The sequence below is a fragment of the Wolffia australiana genome, chromosome 9 (genome assembly GCF_029677425.1).
Source record: "Wolffia australiana isolate 7733 chromosome 9, ASM2967742v1".
Lineage (NCBI taxonomy): Eukaryota > Viridiplantae > Streptophyta > Magnoliopsida > Alismatales > Araceae > Wolffia > Wolffia australiana.
The window spans coordinates 5,133,954-5,156,129 of NC_135843.1; the positions used below are offsets into that span (position 1 = coordinate 5,133,954).

At 38.5% G+C, this 22,176-nt stretch overlaps 2 protein-coding genes across 2 annotated transcripts; one reads left to right on the top strand and one right to left on the bottom strand.

Annotated features, from left to right (window-relative positions):
• Positions 1-4,153: 4,153 nt before the first annotated feature.
• Positions 4,154-8,401, bottom strand: LOC144707732 (Transducin/WD40 repeat-like superfamily protein). The gene is made up of 9 exons (XM_078580964.1): positions 8,021-8,401; positions 7,809-7,939; positions 7,325-7,407; positions 6,963-7,211; positions 6,529-6,601; positions 6,343-6,423; positions 6,166-6,244; positions 4,785-4,885; positions 4,154-4,387 (listed from the first exon to the last, which is right to left on the bottom strand). The coding sequence occupies exons 1-9, from the start codon at positions 8,120-8,122 to the stop codon at positions 4,324-4,326; spliced, it is 963 nt and encodes a 320-aa protein (XP_078437090.1). The 5' UTR covers positions 8,123-8,401; the 3' UTR covers positions 4,154-4,323.
• Positions 8,402-15,556: 7,155 nt separating this feature from the next.
• Positions 15,557-18,834, top strand: LOC144708003 (Ankyrin repeat family protein). The gene is made up of 5 exons (XM_078581293.1): positions 15,557-15,726; positions 16,417-16,549; positions 17,214-17,338; positions 17,430-17,576; positions 18,583-18,834. Exons 1-5 carry the CDS (start codon positions 15,559-15,561, stop codon positions 18,715-18,717), a joined length of 708 nt encoding a protein of 235 aa, XP_078437419.1. The 5' UTR covers positions 15,557-15,558; the 3' UTR covers positions 18,718-18,834.
• Positions 18,835-22,176: the final 3,342 nt, after the last annotated feature.

Sequence of the window (22,176 nt, forward strand, 5' to 3'; positions counted from 1 at the left end):
CACTGGCTTGAGATGAGTCACGTGACCCGTTGGCACATCGGCCGAGGCAACATTAGCGCTTGGTACGACACCTGGCATGCTGATGCGGCGCTTGCTTCTCATCCTCATTTCGTACCACACCGCAGGCGCCTCCTGATGGCGTTGCTTAGAAGCAACACACCACACCTATGGGAACAGCACGGCCTTCCCTTGACTACTCTATCCGAGGTCTAGACTACCCCTCTTGACCTTAGTCCTGATTGTGCCATTTGGACACTCACACCCCATGGAGCATACACGTGTCGTTCCTCGTGGGAGCATTTCCGTATGAAATCTCCCCCACAACAATGGGGTCAGCGCATTTGGCATCCGGCGATCCATACACGTGTCTCCTTTTTCCTTTGGAGACTCCTCCACCGAGGCCTCCCGACTGACGACCGAGTGGCTCGGATAGACTGTGCTCTTAGTTTGCGCTGACACTGCTGCCCCACTCTCCTGCACACAAAAACGATAGATCATCTTTTCTTCCATAGCGAGACGGCAATGGTCTACTGGCGTCTCATCACTGACTGTCTTCGTCCTTTGACACTGTCCGAGTGTTTCGGCAAGTTTATCCTCTCGCCGACTCGCTCTGCACGGAGTCCCATCCTCCCCATCACCATAGCTTATCTTCTATGGGAGATTTGGAAAGGGCGAAATTCGTCTCGTTTTGCAGGTAAACCTATGCGAGCTGTGGACATCAGGCGTCAAGTTCAACTGTGGCTTCGACGCATTCAGCCTCTCCTCACACCGCGAGACAGCCGATCACCACTTGTTTGCGACCTCCTCTGCTCTATTGGCATCCCGGTGACCCCCCTCGTCACCTGCATTCAGTATCGAATAGTTTATTGGCTCCCACTGCTAGTAGGCTTTCTCAAATTGAATGTGGATGGTGCGACGAAAGGGAACCCAAGGCCAGCAGGGGGCGGAGGCGTCCTCCGCGATCACACAAGGAGCCTCCTTCTTACCTTCTCTTCTTTTTATGGCGTACATACTAATACAGTAGCCGAAGCTATGGCGATACGTGATGGTCTCCTCCTCTGTGAGGAACGGAAACTTCATAATATCGTCGTGGAATCAGACTCACAGATATTAGTTGATATGTTTCATACAGGCACATGCTCCCAGTGGCGACTACATCGAGCGTGGAATGACATCATGCGGTGCCGCTTGCGTATCGCGTGCTTCCGTCATCAGCTGAGAGAGGGAAACCAGACAGCTGATGCCCTCGCCAACCATGCGGTACACTCTCGCACCCACTCCACTCTTTTCTATTCTTGGCAGGAGCTTCCACCCATGGGCCGAGGATGTCATCGGCTCGATTGTCTTGGCCTGCCCTCCCTCCGCACACGCCGCCTCCTCGCGACACCAGGCCCGCGGGATTGGAGGATCGCCTGGAGCGCTGGCGTACGAGGCGTGGACCGCTCACGCCGACTAGAGTGTCACTCCGCCCTCCGAGCACACATGGCGAAGCGAAGAACCACCCGACTAGAGCGCCACCAGCGCTACAATGACCTCGTGGAATCGCTCCGGATAAACGGCAGCGAACACACTTCCTCGGCGTCGCAGGTATCACTCATGTATCTTTTCTTTTCCCTAACTATGGGCGTGGACGAGTGGGATCCGAGTGTAATTGGGATATATATACTCGATCCACGCCCACAAACATTGAAAGACACTACACTTTATAAATAAAAACCCCCTGGGTGGCATCCAGGGCACGGATGGATCGGACTACGAGCACAACCCTAGGGTTGGACGTACCCGGCACCGTGATTTTTGCCAAAAAAAAAAACACCACGATGAAAAATATTGTCGTTTTGAAGATTGTGCTACCGATTTTAAACAATAAACGCATACCCGGTACAAATCATATGTCTTCCTTTAAGAAAAAATATTGAAAGGTTCCCATGTTTGCTCACTTTTATTCCAACTCTTTTGAACTTCTTTAAAATAACTTTAGACCTCATAATCAATGATATTATTATATGTATGCATTACTATCCCTAACCCTAAATTAGCATTGAGGTAGTATACTATATCCATGATGGAACATAGAAGAGCCAAATGATGCAGCAACACCCAGATATGACAAATGTGTAAAAAAAAATATATAAAACAAGAGTTGTGGAGGCAGAATAAACTTCTCAATGATAATTAAAACAAAATTCAGTTATGTTTTTGCGTGCTTTAGTTCAAGGTTCAACCCAAAACATAGTGGATATAAGTTCTATTAGACATGAATAGTATCTCAAGATCCGACTAGCAAAGTGATAGTCAGGAGATAAAAAATATTTGAATCTATATTTTGGAATAATCCCCGTAAGCTAGAGGAGAAATAAGAACCAAATGAGGAATATTAAGAGATTAAGCCATTAATACCCATATAGCATATCTTACTATGGGTTTAATAGAGGGTCTAAAGGGGAAAAGGTGTAAAAAAGAGAGTGATAAATATATATGCATCTTGCTGTAACATAGATATTAAACATATGGTCTCACAAAAAAAACCTTCCATACAAAATATAATAGAGTCATCCCTTGCCTCCACTATGAAACAAACTGAGAAAAGTTATAATGGAAGATATGTATGTATTATCTCCCAAAAAGTAATGTGCTTTAGAGAGAAATCATGAATTATTTCATTAATATTCCTTATCAGATACTAGATTCCCATATGTTTATACTTAGGCACTAAGGTAGTAGTAGTCACAAAGTTTTTCCAATAATTTGATTCTTTAATTATTTCATGTGTTCCTATCATGCCCCAATCTGTATTATCAATCCTTCAGGAAAACAAATGAAAAACGAACTCACAAGTTTCATGCAATGAATTATACATATTCCATGTGAATATACATGTATTAATATATATCATTATTCCCAAAGAGAAGAAAATTCATATTCGTGTATTCAGAAATGCAAAACACGTACATCCATCAGTTTTTCTATTATGTCATGATTTGAATTTTCATTAATATGACTATTTTCATGAAATTGTAAATTAAGCTTTCATCTTTTATGTATTTCTGGAAGTATACAAGATAAAAATTTTATAACAGTTTTTAAGATTATTTTAACTGAAGAAAAAAATGTAATTACTTATTATAAAGCGAAGGCTTTATTGCATCAATGGATTTTTAAAACTTTAGTATGATATTAAGTTAAACGATATTCCGATATTAATGGATTCAATGCAATCATAATTAATCAAGGAAACAATTTGGCATCTACTCTACTGAAATAATGATAAATGGGGACTTCATGATCTCATTTTTCCATATTCACTAAAGCAAATATACCTGAGATCCAACAACTATATTGATGCATGGTGATAATGAAATATTCAAACAATTAAATGCCAAAGGCGTGCTTGAGATTACAAAAATAATTAAGTTTATAATGCTTTTTTCTATCAGTATTGCATATGTGATTCCATTCATGAATCTATTTTCTCCCCACTTGAGTTCCAATATGGATAAGAACTCCAATCCTAACTTACATATGTTATGGTATCAACATACCATACAATTTAATTTTGTAGGGTGAGATTCTAGTGATATAGAGCTAATTCCAGAAGTTAATGAATTGAATATTACCTAATAAGACTTCCAAATCCGATACTGACATTGGATTACGGTATCGGGAAAGGTGTTGTATCGGACATCGGAAATCACATTTCCGATATCAGTTTTTACTGATATCCAGATATCGGATAACGATATCAGACATCGGTTGCTGCAGTACCGATATCCGATATCGTTATCCGCCTTGATGTTGTCATCCGATATCGGATATCGGTTGGACCTTTCACTACGTTTGTTTTCACCAAGAACACTTCATGAACTCTTCGACCTGCAAATTTTTGTTTCTTGCAATTCATCAGAAGACTTAGCAAGCAATAAATATTAATTCATGTTATTGGTCTTATGTCTCATATTAAAAATTGAAAGATGGTCTTAAAGAAACATCTCAGGTCTAAAACATTTATTCGAAGGGTCTAAAACATTAATTCCGTTGAACACAAAAATGGGATATAGGAAGATTCTTTTGGTCTTCCTATATCAATTAGATTGATTTTTGCCTCCTGAATCTCCCAATAAGTGGAAAAAAAAATTCAGAGAGTTTCCCAAACTAACTAAGTGTATCAGGCTCAAATTTAACCGAGATTAGCGAGTTTGGGTTAAATCTACAGTATAAAACAGGTCCAGTACAAATAACAAGCAGCAAAATTATTTCTTACGGGATTAGTGAAGAACCTTTCAAATTCAAAGTTTAAGAGGAGGCTATGGTAGAGACAGAGAATCACTCCAACAATGGTCTGCCCAACTCATCCACATCATGCAGGAAAATTTCAGGAAGGTGCTTCCTGAAACAAGGAGCAAGGTAAAGAAAGAAAAAAAATTAAGATTGGCTAGGGCAGCCAACACAATTACCCATAAAAAGGTCTCAAACTTAATCTTTTGAGAACACGATTAAACAAAAAGGCAAGAGAAATCATGGAATTTTTTAGTCCAATATATTGAATAAATGTTTGATTAATTCACCGTTTTAGCTTGGGTTAGAGACGGATTAGGTTAAACCTGAGTATTTACCGTAGCAAGGTCAAAGGTTTGACCTACGCCTCAGACTAGACTAAAGGTGGCCTTGGACTCAATAGTAAAGAAGATGAGGTCAATAGTGAGCTGACCACTATCTAGTTCAGGTCAACAATAAATCATTATAAAATACAATCCAATTAAACCAAAGTAGAGGAGGAAACTTACATTTCTTCAAGCTCTGTGTATGTATAACTGCTGGCGATGGCCAATTTCAGACCGTTATGATTATATGACACTGAAGCCACACTGTTACTTTGCTTGGGGAACTGCCAAGAGAGAGGACCGACCTTAGAACATGATGAAAAACATATTACCAAAGTAAATGAGAATGAAAGAATACATGAACAAAAGTAATAGATAGGTAAAATTTACTACTTTTGCAAAACTTGTGCAAGCAAACAAACATTTTCATGAAAAAAGCAGAGATACTGATATGATCCCTATAGTACAGTGTTCACTTTCCCAACCCTGATTTTGGGATGGATGCTGAACCAGATATCAGAAATGGGCTGCTATCCAGATAAAATATATTTCTATTAGATATCAATAGGTGCAGTACTGGTATCTGATATAATTATTTGTCCCCATACCAGCATCCATCTTTGTCTCAAGGGTTGGATGACAATATTGGATATCACTTTTCTCAATATCTGACATAGAAATAGAAATATATTTTAAATAGTTTGTAAATGCATAACTATGCTAGAGGGAGCTATATATATAGTATGTTTGAGGATTTGTTATATTTCTTAACGGTTTTCATAAAAGTATTTTAAATCCGATATCCAGATATCGGATTTGGATATCAGATATCAAAATCCACATAAAAAATTGGTATCAGCATGACGATATCCTATATCAGATTCAATATCTGGTATGGTACCTGCCATGTGCGGAGGCCTGCAGTATCTGTCCCAATATCCGGTATCAGATGGATATTTGATACCCAAGATCCGGTATCAGAAACTACCCCGATTGTATCGGGATATCGGATGGCCGAACACTACTATCATGTCTTAAGACCACTAAAGGCATTTTTGTCTTTTGCCAACTTCCCCTATGTTTCTTTAAAGATGTAGAACTTCTTTTAGGTGAAAGGGATTTAGACTGTTATTGGAAACATTATTCCAATTTGACAACTTCACCATCGCCGTAGTCTGTCAACAATGTCCATCCCATCAGGTCTCATCCTCTTGAGAACAACTTTACTGATCCATGGAGGATTGAAAATGTTTAAAAAATATTCAAGAAATTTAATATTTTCAACAATTTTGAGCTTGTCCTCAGTTCAACATCAGGAATATTTATTTAAAGTAATCATTTTTTCCATGGGAGTTAAAACTTCATGAAAGTATCATCCTACTGAATCTTGTCTACTCGATTCTAATACTGTACTTTGATCAGATGCTTCGGGTATTTTTCTGTTTTTAAGTTCAAGGACTGTAGTGATCTCCCTGCGGGATTCACATCATTCCATTTTGACCCAAGTCTAAACTAGAAAAAGAAATATTTAATGAAATATTTACCTACAAAGGATGAGACATACCTCAAATTTCCTTTTCTTATTTTCTGCATCCCAAAGTATGACATGCCCTTCATTATCTCCAGTGACGAACGTACTTTGGCTTTAAAAAATACCAAGAAATTTTAGAAAAAAGGTTGAACAGACTAATTTGGGATCAGCAAGTAAATGACATGGAAAAATAGTAAGATCTCAGCCGACCATGGATGGGATGCGATGTCATTTACACTAACCAAGTGCTGCCTTCTTTCCTTAGCCTTCGGATGACAAAGGAAAACCGACCTTCCAAAAAATAAGTTCCAAATCTTAATATAAATAGTATTTTCGTTCGAACATAGCATTAAAAAATATTTTCAGAGTGCAAGTGCGAGGTGGGTTAGATGTTACCCTGTTTTACTTGACTGAGATCCCTCCGAGAATTTAAGGGCAACACGCCCATCAATGGAACCAGCTAGATACCCTGCAAAATACAAAAATTTTAGCCAAAAATTAATTCAATGAGGAAGAAATGAATCATGCCTAAATACATAAAGTAGACAATCACATATTTTCTGATAGTATCTTATTTCTTCGAATTCCCCATAATCTTGATGTTTAAGATATGCCTAACTCTCTCCCACGAAGATTCTGATGCCGGGAGAAGAAATTTCGAGAGACCACGTAAAATAACATGACCCGTATTAATTTCTGAATGGTTTCTAAAGCACCTTAATGAAAACAACACGAAGATTCTGATGCCGAGAGAAGTAAAATAACATGACCCGCGTCCAAACAGCTCATATATTAATCGAGCTAAGAAACAATTTAGAGAAATATATAACCTTTTTTGTTTGAGAATGATCGGACACAGCATATCTGAAAGTCCATAGAAGATTCTGATTGTAGAGGCGCAGTCATGTTTCGTAGATCGTACACATGTACACACTCTCTGACTGCCGCCACTAGAGAGTAATGACATAGAGTGATAGATCCCACTTCAGCATTCATTTTGATGAACTCGTTTGCCCTACATTTGCTACGCATGTCCCATAAAATCAATTGTTTATCCATCCCAGTTGAGATCACTTGTCCTGCAAAGTGGAAACAATTTCAAAATCAACAAGAGATATGAATTTTGGGGTATTTTTTATAATAAAATATCCTAATTGCATGATCATGAAATGAGCTTAGAGGGAAAATTTACCGGTTTCTTGTGAATACTCGACGGCTGTCACGATATCTTCATGATTTCCCACTTTTTCATGCTTCCCTGAAGGCAAGTCATACCTAAGAAGACTTATGGATATGCAAGATAAACTGATAAAACATGAAATTTGCTATTGAGATTCATTGATGTGTGTGCGACACGCATTGTATTGAAACTTTAAAGCCTTCGAATAATTATTTTTCCTGAAAAAGACCGCAAATCTAACTGTTGCAAAGGAAGAGAATCTCCCAAAAAGATTTGAACGAGCAAGCTAACTTGATAAATTTTGATGAAAAAAACGGAATGAGTTCCAGAGAATAGAAAATTTCATGCGACACGCGAGCATTCAAAATTTTAAAGCCATGGAAGAATCGTTTTCCCGAAAAAGAAACTACTTTGATGCGGCATGCCCCAAATCTAACCGACGGAATGAAAAAGAATCTCCAAAAATTCCCCGAATCGACAAAAATTCGAACAAGACCTTCGAATCCAGCAATCGGAACCCGCGGACAAAGCAGATGCCTCGTCAACGAAACAACAGTCCAACAGAGCAGCCTCCGAGCGAACTTCCAGGCGAGTACTCGCCGCGTCCGCGTCGTACAGCCTAAGAATCTGCAATTCAAAGAAGCTATCCAATTCAACACGCGAAAATCAACTTAAGAAACAGCGGCCGAGACCGAGATTATCACTGACGGTGTCCCAAGAAGAAATCAGCAAATTGTTCGATCTCTGAGCGAATCGAACTCTGGAAATCGCGTCTGATGGACCTCTGACAACCAAACGATCGCCTTCCATCTCCGTCGATCTTGTCTTCGACGTCGCCGCGCGTACCAAGTGCTGAAGAACAGAGCCGAGATTGAGCTAGATTTCGAATTTATGTGATTCCCGCCAAAGAATTAATAGTGATTTATAGGGAGCGGCACGCCCGGGCGTGACGGTACGGATGACGATCCGTGACGGACGGTGACGCGACGGAAGTTCCGTCACAGTACCGACCCATCACACGTCCACAAATTTTGGAAAAATCCGTCACAACAGTGTAACTCCTCCCCCGTTGCGACGTCCCATCGCACCCCCGTCACCGGATGTCGTCACCGTCACCCGTGATAGGAAGAACAACCCTTGTGGAGGAGAGAGAATCAGAGGGGCATATCGCCAATTATTTTTAAGCGGTGTCCTTTTGCGCATGCGCATTTATGCAGGGACTTTTCGGCAAAATGTCAAGAAATTGATTTAGTGACGCCACATGGCGAAATCTTGGTTGTCAGAAAGTTTAAATCTAACGGTTTTTAAGCTTTTTTGGTGACTTTTAGAGAGTCTTAAAAATCTGTCACGGCTGTCATCCGTGACGGCCGTCCCGTCACGTCCCCCGTCCAATGCCCCCTATCATCGTCACATCACCGTCACAACTAGTTCGTCATCTGTCACTGTCATCGTCACGGGCCACTAATTCCGTCACCGTCACGTCATCTGTCACAATGCCGTCACCGTGACATGTGACATGACGTATGACGGCTACGGAACCCTAATAGTGAAAAAATGAAGAGCCTCTGCCCAAAAATTATCACCGTCCCAGTTTTTAGCAAGTACTTAAACCTTACCTAAAGTTTCGTCCCGTTCCAGTCCAATCTTGTTTCGACTCAGTCCAGTATTGTCTCGTCCTGCTCTGGTCTTGTCCCGTCCCGAACCAGTCTTGCCCCGTCCCACTCCGATATTGTCCAGTATCGATCCCCTCTTGTCTCGCCCTGTCACGTCTTGTCCAGTCCCACTCTGGTATTGTCTGGTTCCACTCAGGTCTTGTCCAGTCCCGGTCTGGTCCCAGTCTAATCATGTTGACTAGTCAATGTCAAACCCAGAGAAGAAAAGTCAAATAAAAAATAATTGGCACAGACTAACTCCTGTAAGGAATGATGTATTGCAAAATATTCGATTAATACCATATTGGAACATGATAAGAATAATAAAAGAAAAATAGAGAGGAATAAGAGAATAAGATTAAACAAGAAAATGAGAATAAATAAAAAGAAAAGGAAAAGGAAAAGAAGAAGCATGGAAGATGTCAAGGAAGACGAAGGAAAAGAAGTATGATAAGAAGTAAGAAATCAAGAGAAACAGTAAGGAAGAAAAGAAACACGAAGAACAAGGACACAGAAGAAAACAAGAAGAAAGAAAGATGAAACAAAGAACAAAAGAAAAATATTAAAAAATAGAAGAAGAATAAGAAAAAATGCAAACATAAGAATGAACAATGAAGAAAATTAGAAGAAAATAAGAACGAAATAGGAACTGAAGATGAAAAGAAGAATAAAAGAAGGAGATTGATTTATGAAAAGAATAATAAATGAATAAAGTAAGATGTAAATAAATAAAAGAAACATAGGAAAGGAAGATAAAACAAAAAAGAAGAATTAAATAAGAGGGATGAAAAAGGAAGAAAATAAAAAGGAAATCAATCAAAGAAGAAAAATGAAAGATGAAAACAATAGTAAAATAAAAATGAAAAAAAAAGATATGAATCAATGAAAAAGAAGAAGAAGAGAGTAAGAAAGTAAGATGAAGACAATAATAATAAAAGGAAAATAGAAATAAAAAGAAGATGAAAATAAAAACAGGGGATGAAAACAAAAACAAAAGAAAAGGAGAAAAATAATCAAAGAAGAATAAACAAGGAATAACAAAGAGAACAATGAAAAAGAGAAGATGGAAGGGAACATACAATAATAAGGAAAGAAATGTAGAAGACGATGAAAAGACGAGGAAGAATGAAGAAGAGAAAATGGAATATGAAAAACAGAATAAGAGAAAAAGAGAGCAATGCGATGAGAATAAAAAAACACAAGAAAACAGAATACGAAAAAGAAGAGTAAAATGAGAATAAAAAAATTAAAATATGAAGGGGAGAGGAGTGCGATTGGGGGGGAGGGATACTACAAGTGGGAGCACGAGCGGGGACGAGTGCAAGCGGGGAGGAGGGGTGGGCATGGGTTGGCTGAAAAAAATATAATTATTACTCAATATATGGTCCCCGGTCTGGCTTGGCCCTTGGACCAAAAGGAAATGGCAGATCAACAGCCCTGGTTTGGTACAATCTGAGCAGTCTGCCATAAAAAATATTGAAACCTAACAGGTAATGTTCTCGGTTATAATTAACATTTCAAAAATTACTATGTTTCCTAAGTTTGAATTCTGATAATATCAGTTGTATAAAACATAGTTTAATTTAGTTACAATGCCGATTAACGAAGGCAATGTGCTTACTTGTGTTATAAGAATGTTAGACCTAAGAAACATAGTTTAAGTTAATTGTCACATAAATTATGTAACCATTATTCGCTTATGTAAATCAATTCAATTGTGATGCATAGATTAGGTAATCAAGGATTGATTTAACCCAATTCATAGGTTAAGATTCCCAATTACGGGATGCCAAGGTACACTACATGCTCCAGAATATATTATGATGGATATTATGTGGCCGTCAAGCCAATCACACTACCATGTATATTTAAGTTCATTGAATAAATTATTTGCATTCATTATTATTTTGTGTGATGTTTATAATGAAGTCCACGAATACGTGCAATGACAAAGTGAAATATGATGAGATCATAATACAGTGATCACTAGTCTTTAAACATGTATTCTAAATATTCCTATTCGAGGATAGTCGAGACGGACATCGAATTATTCGGATAGAATAGCACTAGCTGATCCTACTCATTCGATAAGTATAGCTGATCTTGTGGCTATTAGTGTGGAGACACTAAGAACAGATAGTGGGTGCTCTTTGGAGAAAGAGTTCATTGAATTGATCCGTATGAATCCCTGAATGGTATTATACCTAAACGTCAATCAGGTTGATTCAAGTCACGGTTGTATAAGCGATCCACAGACCTGAGACACCAAGGACATCTCGTAAGCGGACGACTACATTTTGACTGTGATATATGAGTCTCCAATATGATGAGATCATAATACAGTGATCACTAGTCTTTAAACATGTATTCTAAATATTCCTATTCGAGGATAGTCGAGACGGACATCGAATTATTCGGATAGAATAGCACTAGCTGATCCTACTCATTCGATAAGTATAGCTGATCTTGTGGCTATTAGTGTGGAGACACTAAGAACAGATAGTGGGTGCTCTTTGGAGAAAGAGTTCATTGAATTGATCCGTATGAATCCCTGAATGGTATTATACCTAAACGTCAATCAGGTTGATTCAAGTCACGGTTGTATAAGTGATCCACAGACCTGAGACACCAAGGACATCTCGTAAGCGGACGACTACATTTTGACTGTGATATATGAGTCTCCAATCATGGGATTCAAATAAGTTATAGATTGGATGTAGTATGAAGCTTACGGAGATGATTGAGTGGTCAAGATGCGATCATCCGCCCTCGATATAAGAGGAGATTGACTCGAGGAAGACGATGCAAGAAAATCCTTGGCCAGGGTAGTGAGGATATTGGAGAAGGCGTTCTCCAATGATCCCCGTTACGCATCAGTTCTAATCGAATGACGGATCAGAGTTTGACGATAAACCATGCTCTAAGTCATTCGAGAGTCTTGCGCGGATGATGGATTATACATATACGGTAACCGATGACGGTAAAGGTTCCATGAGAGAGTTCGAGACTACTCGGTATCCTCTAGAGCACGAGGTGTAGCTTGGCACCCCACGGGCTGGAAACTTAACCTGTCGATTGGGTTAAATCGATCCTTATTTAATTAATCTATATGTTGATATAGTTAATTAATAAGGTTGGTCAATAAATGTTATTGGGCCATTTAAGTTATTAACTAGAACGATACATGGGCCTAAAGGGTCACACGCCCAAGGTCATAAGGGCATTGGTGGATATATTTTTCTTTGGAGGGTTTTTGAGAAAAACCTTAAGTGAAATATAAAGAGGGAAAGGGGTCTCATTTTAGACACCCATGCAAGTTTCATTTGAGAGCCCCTCCCCTCTCCACCCTCTTCTACACTTCCAAGGAAGAGAGTCTTCAGGGTGAGGAGATCTTCAAGGTTCTCAAGAAGAAGTGAAGAAGAAAAGGTGGAGATCCAAGCTCCGAGTGATCGCGTGGATACTTCTAGAGGCCGGACGCGTGAACGGCTTCAGAACGATCTCGGAACGACAAAGTCAAGGGTGAAACGTGTTCCCCAAAAGGTACTACAATATTTTGTTTAATAGATCGATTGAGAATCGATCGACCACACTTCCGCATCTATGGAATGTATTTTTCATGGATGAATCAAACTACAGAACCCAACATATAAAGCATTAAATAAACTCTCTCGTGGAACCTTTACCATCATCGGTTATCATATATGTAAAATCCTTTGTCATTGGGAGCCTCTTGAACGCCTTAAAGTATGATTAACCACCAAACCCATTTGTCATTCTAGTTAGTACTTGATGCTTAGTGGAGATCATCAAAGAATAACTTCTATAATGTATGTTGTGCCTATGTGAAGCATTTAATGCATCTTCTTCCTCGAGTTGATCTCATCGAATATCAATGTTAGATGATCCTATCTTGACCACTCAATCATCTTCCTCTACTTATTGATACATTTGAGTTAAGATATTAAAATCATGTGATTAGGGACTCACACGTCAAATCAAACATAACCATCCATCAACAAAATCTCTTTGGTGTGTCATGTTGAATGACCACTTAGTGAACTCTTGATTGGCATTCAGGGCTAATACCATTGATGGAATTGTATAGATCAATTAGTGAACTCTTTACTTAAAATCACCTATCATATGTCTTTATTGTCTCTACACCTGCTGCCATAGGATCACCATACATAGTGTATCAAATAGTGATAATTTGATGTCTTTCTATAGTATCATGAATAGGAATATTAAAAATACATGTTTAGAGACTAGTCATCATTATATCATGGTCCAATAATAGTTCACTAAAAGCATCACACGACAATAAAAATGAGCAAACATTTATTTAAGTGAACTTAAAATGATATTGAAGTGTGATTGGCTTAATGCCCACATAATATCCATAATGTTGTCCTTGTCATAATATTATTACTACGGATGTGAAGAGTTACAATGGACGATGACTATTTTGTATTTGTTATTATCGTCTAGGTGAAAACATAAAGGGACATTTGGAGATGGACCAAAGGATTGGGATAATTTTTTGTTAAAATTATTTCCTTCTTTAATTTCCACACATTTGGGACTTACCTCATCCTAGATCCAGAATGTACACCATGCCACATGCATCCTTTAATTTAAAGGGAACACGAGAGAATGTACCACATAGTTGAACATCTAGGGAGTGCGAAAGAGTGCATCATACAGTGCATTAGGGCGTAGCTATCCTTCTCGAATGGACATGAAGTAGGGTAATCTGGAAAGTGAACAACCATGATGTCACATGGGAAATAATAGTGGCCAGAGGTTTTCCCACTTAATTTTTTAAATTTACAAAATATATAAAAAATGTTTGGTTAGTTTTTAAATTGAGCAATTTGATCCGATCCAATATGAAATTATGAAAATTCAAGTCAATATAGGATATCTTAGTAGACTTTACCATATCGCCTGATTGTTGAAGTCAATCTGAACCAATGGTTTGATCATGGTCCAAATCAGTTAATGAGTTTTGATGTTCAAGAACCGGTTTCAGTTGATCTTACTATGGATTTGAGCACTCGTTTGAATGGTCTGATTGAATTCCTGACCCCTAATAATTAGTCTAATGAACTTAGAATTGACAGTTAAATATAATTCTGGTACATAAAGTTCAATAAAATGAATTAAATAATACTTAATAGTGTTTAAAAATGTTATTCTTCTCGTGAGCATGTTCATTACCTTTCCCTGCCATTTTTGTTGCATGTGAAATTAAAAAAAAACTCCCCATACATTTATTTATAGTCAAATAAGTGTTATTCATTATTTCATAGCTAAATTGTTAACTTAGGTACGAGGTCGCACTGTGTAGGACACGATTTACAGTCCTCAAATTTGAAGGGAAAGTTCATCAAATCATCCGTTCTTGGTTTTTCATACTAAAAAAATAAACTTTATTTGCATATATGATGATTACAAGTGTGACTTGGATTTGCAATGCCATCCAAATCATATAAACATAACATTCACAGTCCTCAAATTCAAAGGGAAAGTTCATCAAATCATCCGTTCTTGGTTTTTCATACTAAAAAAATAAACTTTATTTGCATATATGATGATTACAAGTGTGACTTGGATTTGCAATGCCATCCAAATCATATAAACATAACATTCACAGTCCTCAAATTCAAAGGGAAAGTTCATCAAATCATCCATTCTTGGTTTTTCATACTAAAAAAATGAACTTTATTTGCATGTATGATGATTACAAGTGTGACTTGGATTTGCAATGCCATCCAAATCATATAAACAGAACATTCACAGTCCTCAAATTCAAAGGGAAAGACCATCAAATCATCCACTTTTGGTTTTTTTAAACTAAAAAAGTTAACTTTATTTGCATGTATTTGATAATTACAAGTGTGACTTGGATTTGCAATGCCATCCAAATCATATAAACAGAACATTCACAGTCCTCAAATTCAAAGGGAAAGTTCATCAAATCATCCGTTCTTGGTTTTTCATACTAAAAAAGTTAACTTTATTTGCATGTATGATGATTACAAGTGTGACTTGGATTTGCAATGCCATCCAAATCGTATAAACAGAACATTCACAGTCCTCAAATTCAAAGGGAAAGACCATCAAATCATCCACTTTTGGTTTTTTTAAACTAAAAAAGTTAACTTTATTTGCATGTATTTGATAATTACAAGTGTGACTTGGATTTGCAATGCCATTCAAATCATATAAACATAACATTCAATAAAAGGCACTGTCCCAAACATTGATATTGAATAAACTCCAGTTTTCAAAATTTTAACTGCTGTACAATTTCCTTGGAAAAGATCCCAGGTAATAAAAAATAGAGCTAAAAATGCGTTCTCCTGATGAGAATTTAATATCATCAAAATTCTTCAATGGAAAAAAAATCATTTATCATTTAAAGCTCTTAAAAATAATGGTATACTTGAGTTTTTTCCTGACAATTTTTATGGGTAGATTTGATTTATGTTTTGTGAAGAAAATTAGTAAGTTGGGCAAGATTTGAACAGCTTGTACTGTGACCTATAAATACCAGGTGTCTGAATTTTGAATTTCAGGTTGTTCATGGAGATGGAGTTGGACTTTCCCAAGCTTGAGGAACTCTTCAGGGCTGCCGAGGCAGGAGATTCAGCCGTCTTCGAAGCGCTATCTGACAATGATCTGAATCGAGCGCGATCTCTGCTTAACGAGGACGGCCGCTCGCTTCTTCACGTCGCAGCCTCTTTCGGCCACGCCGAGGTTTGACTTTCGATTTGTAGATGTAATCGGAGTGATCGGCCTGTTTTTATATGGTATTTGATGGATAAATATTCTGGTGTTTGTTTCGATTCGTGAATTTTAATCGGAATGATCTCCATGGTTTTTTTGTTGTCTTTGACGGAGAAATGGTCTTGCTTCACTTTCTTTTTATAAATTTAACCGGTATGATCTCCTTATTTTTTATTGTCATTGATGGAAAAATGTTCTTGTGTGTCTCTCTGTTTTTAAATTAAACTGGAATGATCTCCCTGGTTTTTTGTTGTCTTTGATGGAGAAATGGTCTTGTTTCGCTTTCTTTTTATAAATTTAGCCGGAATGATCTCCCTACTTTCTTATTGTCATTGATGGAAAAATATTCGTGTGTGTCTGTCTATTTATATGTTTTACCGGAATGATCTCCCCGTTATTTTTTGTCTTTTATGGAGAAATTATCTTATATGTGTTTCGATTTGTAAATTTTAATTAGACTGATATCCCTGTTTTGTTATATATTTTATTTGATAGATAAATGATCTTTTTTGTCCTTCGATTCATAAATTTAATAGGAATGATCTCCCTGTTATTTTTGTATTTGATGGAGAAATGATCTTGTGTCGTGATCTCCCAGTTCTTTTGTCATCTTTGATGGAGAAATGATAATGTAGTATTGATCTTGGCACTGTGGATTAGGTGGTTAGCCTGTTGTCTTTGGGAGACCCCTCGGTCAGTGGCATCAATCGCACGGACGAGGAAGGATGGGCGCCAATCCACTCCGCTGCGAGCAGTGGGCATTCTGATGTGGTAGAGATATTGCTCAACAGAGGTATTACCTGAATCTAGTTAGATTCTTTCTCTCAGGGATTAACTTGTAAAATCATGGTGATGCTCGTTTTCCTCGAGTACTTGTTATTTGCTTGAATTTAATGATAGAATATGGCATAGAAAGTTGTTATTAGGTGAAAAATGGAGAAGAGCTAGCTGGAATTGGCTCCAGATACTTTGAGATATTTTTAGATGTTTTTGGTAGAATTAAAATGGGCATCTGTTTAAACTAGGAGCATAGATCAAGAAAGTTACAAGAAATTGTGAGAAAAGAACACATCCGTCTTTTTTCATCATGATAATTGATTATTTCAATGTTTTGTCACATTTCTCTTTCAAAGCCATTCAAAGATATCCTTAGAGTTCCGACACTTGGAGTTTAAATGGCAACATTCATTTGATACATATCAAGATGATAAGTGCGTGGTGGGAATCAATCACTATTCACGATTCCATCACAGATTAAAATCAATGAAATGTAATGTTAAAACTTCTTATTAAACGCTGCAATACAGAAATTATTTTCATCGCATGATTTTCCTTTCTCCTTGCTTTGGAAGCATCATTCTAGTGAACTTCAACGCCGTTTTCCATGGTTTTGAAATTAGCTCGCTGAGGAATGTCATTTATGATGATAATTGGGGCAAAGTCATTGAAATGAGCAGGAGCACTGGTAAATCTTGCAAACTCTGGCGGCCGGCTGCCCCTCCACTACGCTGCAAGCAAAGGGAGGGCCAAAATAGCAGAGGCTCTGATAGCCCATGGCTCCAAGCTCAATACCAAAGATAAAGTATTTCCTCTTCCCTTGATCTCTTCCCACTCTTTTAATAAAATGCTTTGTTCAAAGGAAGTTCTTTCACAATTTTTTTTTTCTCATCTAGGTTGGTTGTACTCCCCTGCATCGTGCTGCAAGCACTGGAAATGGTGAGCTCTGTGAGCTGCTGATAGAGGAAGGCGCCGATGTCGATGCAGTTGACCGAACAGGTCAAACGCCCCTAATGCATGCAGTTATTTGCCAGCACCATCAGGTCAGCATTCCTAATATCTTTATCATAAATAGTGAAGTTTTCTTCTCTTGGGTAGACATTGTTACGATCACCATGTAGATCTAACAAAATTAATAAATGGGATGAAGAGTGAGCGATAGGTGAGCGAACCCTTAAGAACTTCTGAATCGAAAGTTCTTGCTCTCTTGCCAAGAAACCACAAAATGATCATTAATCAAAATGTTCCTCTAATGACCTTACAAGGGGGTATTTATAACCGTATGATTTTCAAAAATCAGTTATCTTATCAGGACTCTTATAGACGTACTCTTTATTTAAATCTAATTTTGGTTTTCGTCAAAAAAAATCTATCTTGGTCGTGCCTGTAAAATACCCCTTGAGCCTGAGGAGGAGGATTGAGAAGTTTGTATGGGAACGTGCTAGGGGTATTTTCTGTTATTTCATCTCATAAGGGGCTTTTTGCGATTTGATCGGTTGGGTAGTTTTACCCTTTAATACATGCGGAGACTCAGGAGAATCAAGAATTCTGAATGTGATTTGTTGAATAATTTAATAGGATCTTCTCCCTCTCATTCTTCCAGGATTATTTAACATTTGGTGCTCTCTCCAATCCCTGTTAGTGTTATTTTGTCATTTCAGACTAGGGGTATTTGGTTATTTTATCGTTAGGTTAATTCCCCCCCTTAGATATCTTAGGGTTCGTGTGATACGATGCCGTTTGTATCTCAGGGCATTTCTGTCATTTTACCCATGAAGTGGGGGGGGGGATATTTTGGTTTATTTAAATACTATCTAGCCCATTCCTGTCAAGGACAGCCAAGAAGAAAGAAGTAAAGTTCAAGGGTCATATGGCCTCGTCGTCATCGCCTCCTCGTCGCAATCTTCAACAATCCCTTGCTGCTTGTGACCTTCTCTGTATCGATCGACGCCTCGGCTCCAATTAACATCCAATTTTCATTTTCTTGATCCAAAATTTCCTTGTATTTTTGGTTCTTGGACTTTAATTTTTTGTGGGGTAATGTTTCAGGTGGCCCTGCTTTTAGTCAGGCACGGGGCGGATGTGGATGCCCAGGACAAGGAAGGTTACACGGTTCTCGGCCGGGCTTCTGGGGACTTTAGGTCTGCTCTAGTCGAAGCGGCTAAAGCCATGCTTGAAGGTTAGTTGACTTTGACTTTGACTTTGACTTTAACTTTGACTTAGACCCTGCCCTTTTACGCGTTGACGGTTGGGGAGATTATATTGGAGGGCTGAGACAAACTGGGTCAGTTTTGATGTCAACTTAATGGGGTCAAAATGGTACTATTGGGCATTTTTTGGGACTGTAAAAGTTGTCCCAAGTATGTGTTATGCTCGTGGACGGACACAGGACGATGGACGGTATGGGAGGGGACGGAGTCGCGATGTCTTTCGTTCCGTTCCCATTCTGAGGTCAGGACGGAGGGCTGATGATGGTATGGGAAGGAACTGATGACGACTCGTCATCAGTCCATGGGCGGTCCGTCTAGCGAGAGATGTATAGAGAGATAAGTAGGCAAGAAAGTGGTGAAATAGATGGCAAGAGAGAGATTAATTGATAGCATGTAAGGGAGTATTGATGACTCATGAGTATAGTGAGTGTGTGTGAGAGAGAGATGTATATGCGAGCTTTGATGTCAACTTCTTGGGGCCAAACTAGGATTATTTGGCCTATTTGGGTGTCTAAACTTCAAGCATATAGAGAGAGATAGATAAGTAGATAGAGAGAGAGAGAGAGCTAGATAGAAAGATAGATAGATGGATAGAGACAGGCAGAGATAGAGCTAGAGAGAGACAAAGAACAATAAAGAGAGGTAGATAGACAGGTAGATAGATAGATAGGTAGATAGAGAGAGACAGAGATAGATAGATAGGTAGATAGAGAGACAAAGATAGATATATAGGTAGATAGATAGAGACAGATAGATTGATAGATAGACAGGTAGATACAAAGGTATATATATGGAGAGAGAGAGCTAGAGAGAGAGGGAGAGATACAGATAGTGAGAGGCAGACAGAGATAAAGAGATACATAGAGTGAGAGGCAGAGAGAGAGAAAAAGATACAGAGAGTGAGAGGCAGAGATACAGAGAGAGAGTGAGAGAGAGAAAGAAAAGATACAGAGAGAGAGATACAGAGAGTAAGAGAGAGAGTGAGAGAGAGAAAGAAAAGATACAGAGAGAGAGATACAGAGAGTAAGAGAGAGAGTGAGAGAGAAAGAAAAAATACAGAGAGTAAGAGAGAGAGAGAAAGAAAAGATACAGAGAGAGAGAGAGAAAGAAAAGATACAGAGTGTAAGAGAGAGAGATACAGAGAGTGAGAGAGAGAAAGAAAAGATATAGAGAGAGAGAGAAAGAGAGAGAGATACAGAGAGTGAGAGAGAGAAAGAAAAGATATAGAGAGAGAGAGAGAAAGAGAGAGAGATACAGAGAGTGAGAGAGAAAGAAAAGATACAGAGAGAGAGAGAGAGAGAGAGAGAGAGAGAGAGAGAGAGAGAGAGGGTGTGAGAGAGAGAGGAGAGAGGGAGAGAGGGAGAGAGAGAGAAAGAGAGAGAAACAGAGAGGGAGGGAGAGAGAGAGAGAGAGAGAGAGAGAGAGAGAGAGATACAGAGTGTGAGAGAGAAAGAAAAGATACAGAGAGTGAGAGAGAGAGAGAGAGAGAGAGAGAGAGAGAGAGAGAGAGAGAGAGAGAGAGAGAGAGAGAGAGAGAGAGAGAGAGAGAGAGAGAGAGAGAGAGAGAGAGAGAGAGAGAGAGAGAGAGAGAGAAATGGGTAATGAAATATGCAGGTAGGGTGATAAAGCCAGTGAGAAAGGAAGAGAGAGACAGTGAGACAAGCGGAAACACAGAACAAATGAGATACAGAGAATAAACAGATACTACGAGAGAGATGGATGAACAGTGACAGTAGGACTCCGCTAGAGAGATAAAAGGGCCCACCGCCCAAGTACTACTTTCTGAAAAAAAATAAAAATGGCCGGCACGTGATTAGTACAATAATGGGAAACAATGACACGTGACTGCTTCAGGCGAGGTCATAATCGTCATTCCCCGTTCCCATCGTGGCTGACGTCAGGGAGAATTTTCCGCCGCCAAGTCAGTCTGACAAAACTAACATTTATTTATGACTCTGCCCCTGTCTACTTTCTTAGTACTCTCTTCTGCAAATGAATAAAAAAGATCTTCCTGTACTATAAACCGCACATTTTTCTGTCATTCCCTCAGAATCTACAGAACCTTTAATCAGACCTTGAAGATTCATGATTTGTGTATATGCCCAAAATTCAGGTTCAATTATACTGCATCTAGTTTAACTTATTCTCTGTGTTCATTATTTTAACATTTTTTTAATGAATAATTCGGTGAAATAAAGTACACTCGTATTTTTATTTATTTATTTTGTATTCTGTATTGCTTTAATAGTGTCTAGAACTGCTTGCAGTATTTTTTAATCAATTATCCGGGGGAAAATACGTGACAACAAAATAAAAAAAATGGGCTGGAATGAATTATAATGCATCAAGTTTCACTTATTATCTGTGTTCATTATTTTAACTTGTTTTAATGAATAATTCGGTGAAATAAAGTACACTCGTATTTTTATTTATTTATTGTGTTCTGTATTGCTTTGATAGTGTCTAGAACTGCTTGCAGTATTTTTTAATCAATTATCCGGGGGAAGAGAACGTGACAAAGAATAAAAAAATGGGCTTGAATAGAATATTCCTTGGAACTTAGCTTACCCTCGGCTCGAAAACTTTCATACAGAAGATAATGATTGTATATTTTGAAAGGGTGTCAGATTTTGCGGGCTGACTGAGAGGATATGTGGAGAGAGATATACATTCTTGCGAGGGATTCACAGTTGACAGATAGTCAAAGATAGTGAGAGGGAGTAAATGAGATGTGAGAGGATTTGCAGATATGTCTATGATTATAATAAAATGAGAGAGATAGAAAGAGATAGAGATGGAGATGGAGATGGATAGAGAGATAGAAAGAGATAGAGATGGAGATGGAGATGGAGATGGATAGAGAGATATAAAGAGAGAGAACGACATGGAGAGAGAGAGAGAGAATATAAAGACAGAAGGTAGAGATGGAGAGATAGATGGAGATGGAGAGAGAAGGATATGGGGACAAAGAGAGAGAAGATAAAGACAGAGAGAGAGATAGACAGAAGGTAGCGATAGAGAGGTAGATGGAGATGGAGAGAGAAGGATATGGGGACAAAGAGAGAGAAGATAAAGACAGAGAGAGAGATAGACAGAAGGTAGCGATAGAGAGGTAGATGGAGATGGAGAGAGAAGGATATGGGGACAGAGAGAGAGATAGAGAGGAGATGAAGACAGAGAGAGAAAGAGATAGACACCAGGTAGAGATAAAGAGGTAGATGGAGATGGAGAGAGAAGGATATGGGGACAGAGATAGAGAGAAGATAAAGACAGAGTGAAAGAGATAGACACCAGGTAGAGATAAAGAGGTAGATGGAGATGGAGAGAGAAGGATATGGGGACAGAGATAGAGAGAAGATAAAGACAGAGTGAAAGAGATAGACACAAGGTAGAGATAGAGAGATAGATGGAGATGGAGAGAGAAGGAGACGAA

Coding starts and splice junctions, on each gene's coding strand:
- LOC144707732 (XM_078580964.1), bottom strand. CDS start 8,122: ATGGAAGGCGATCGTTTGGTTGTCAGAGGTCCATCAGACGCGATTTCC. Junction 7,940..8,020: donor TGATTTCTTCTTGGGACACC/GTCAGTGATAAT, acceptor TTTGAATTGCAG/ATTCTTAGGCTGTACGACGC. Junction 7,408..7,808: donor TCCGATTGCTGGATTCGAAG/GTCTTGTTCGAA, acceptor AAGTCTTCTTAG/GTATGACTTGCCTTCAGGGA.
- LOC144708003 (XM_078581293.1), top strand. CDS start 15,559: ATGGAGTTGGACTTTCCCAAGCTTGAGGAACTCTTCAGGGCTGCCGAG. Junction 15,727..16,416: donor CCTCTTTCGGCCACGCCGAG/GTTTGACTTTCG, acceptor ACTGTGGATTAG/GTGGTTAGCCTGTTGTCTTT. Junction 17,339..17,429: donor AGCTCAATACCAAAGATAAA/GTATTTCCTCTT, acceptor TTTCTCATCTAG/GTTGGTTGTACTCCCCTGCA.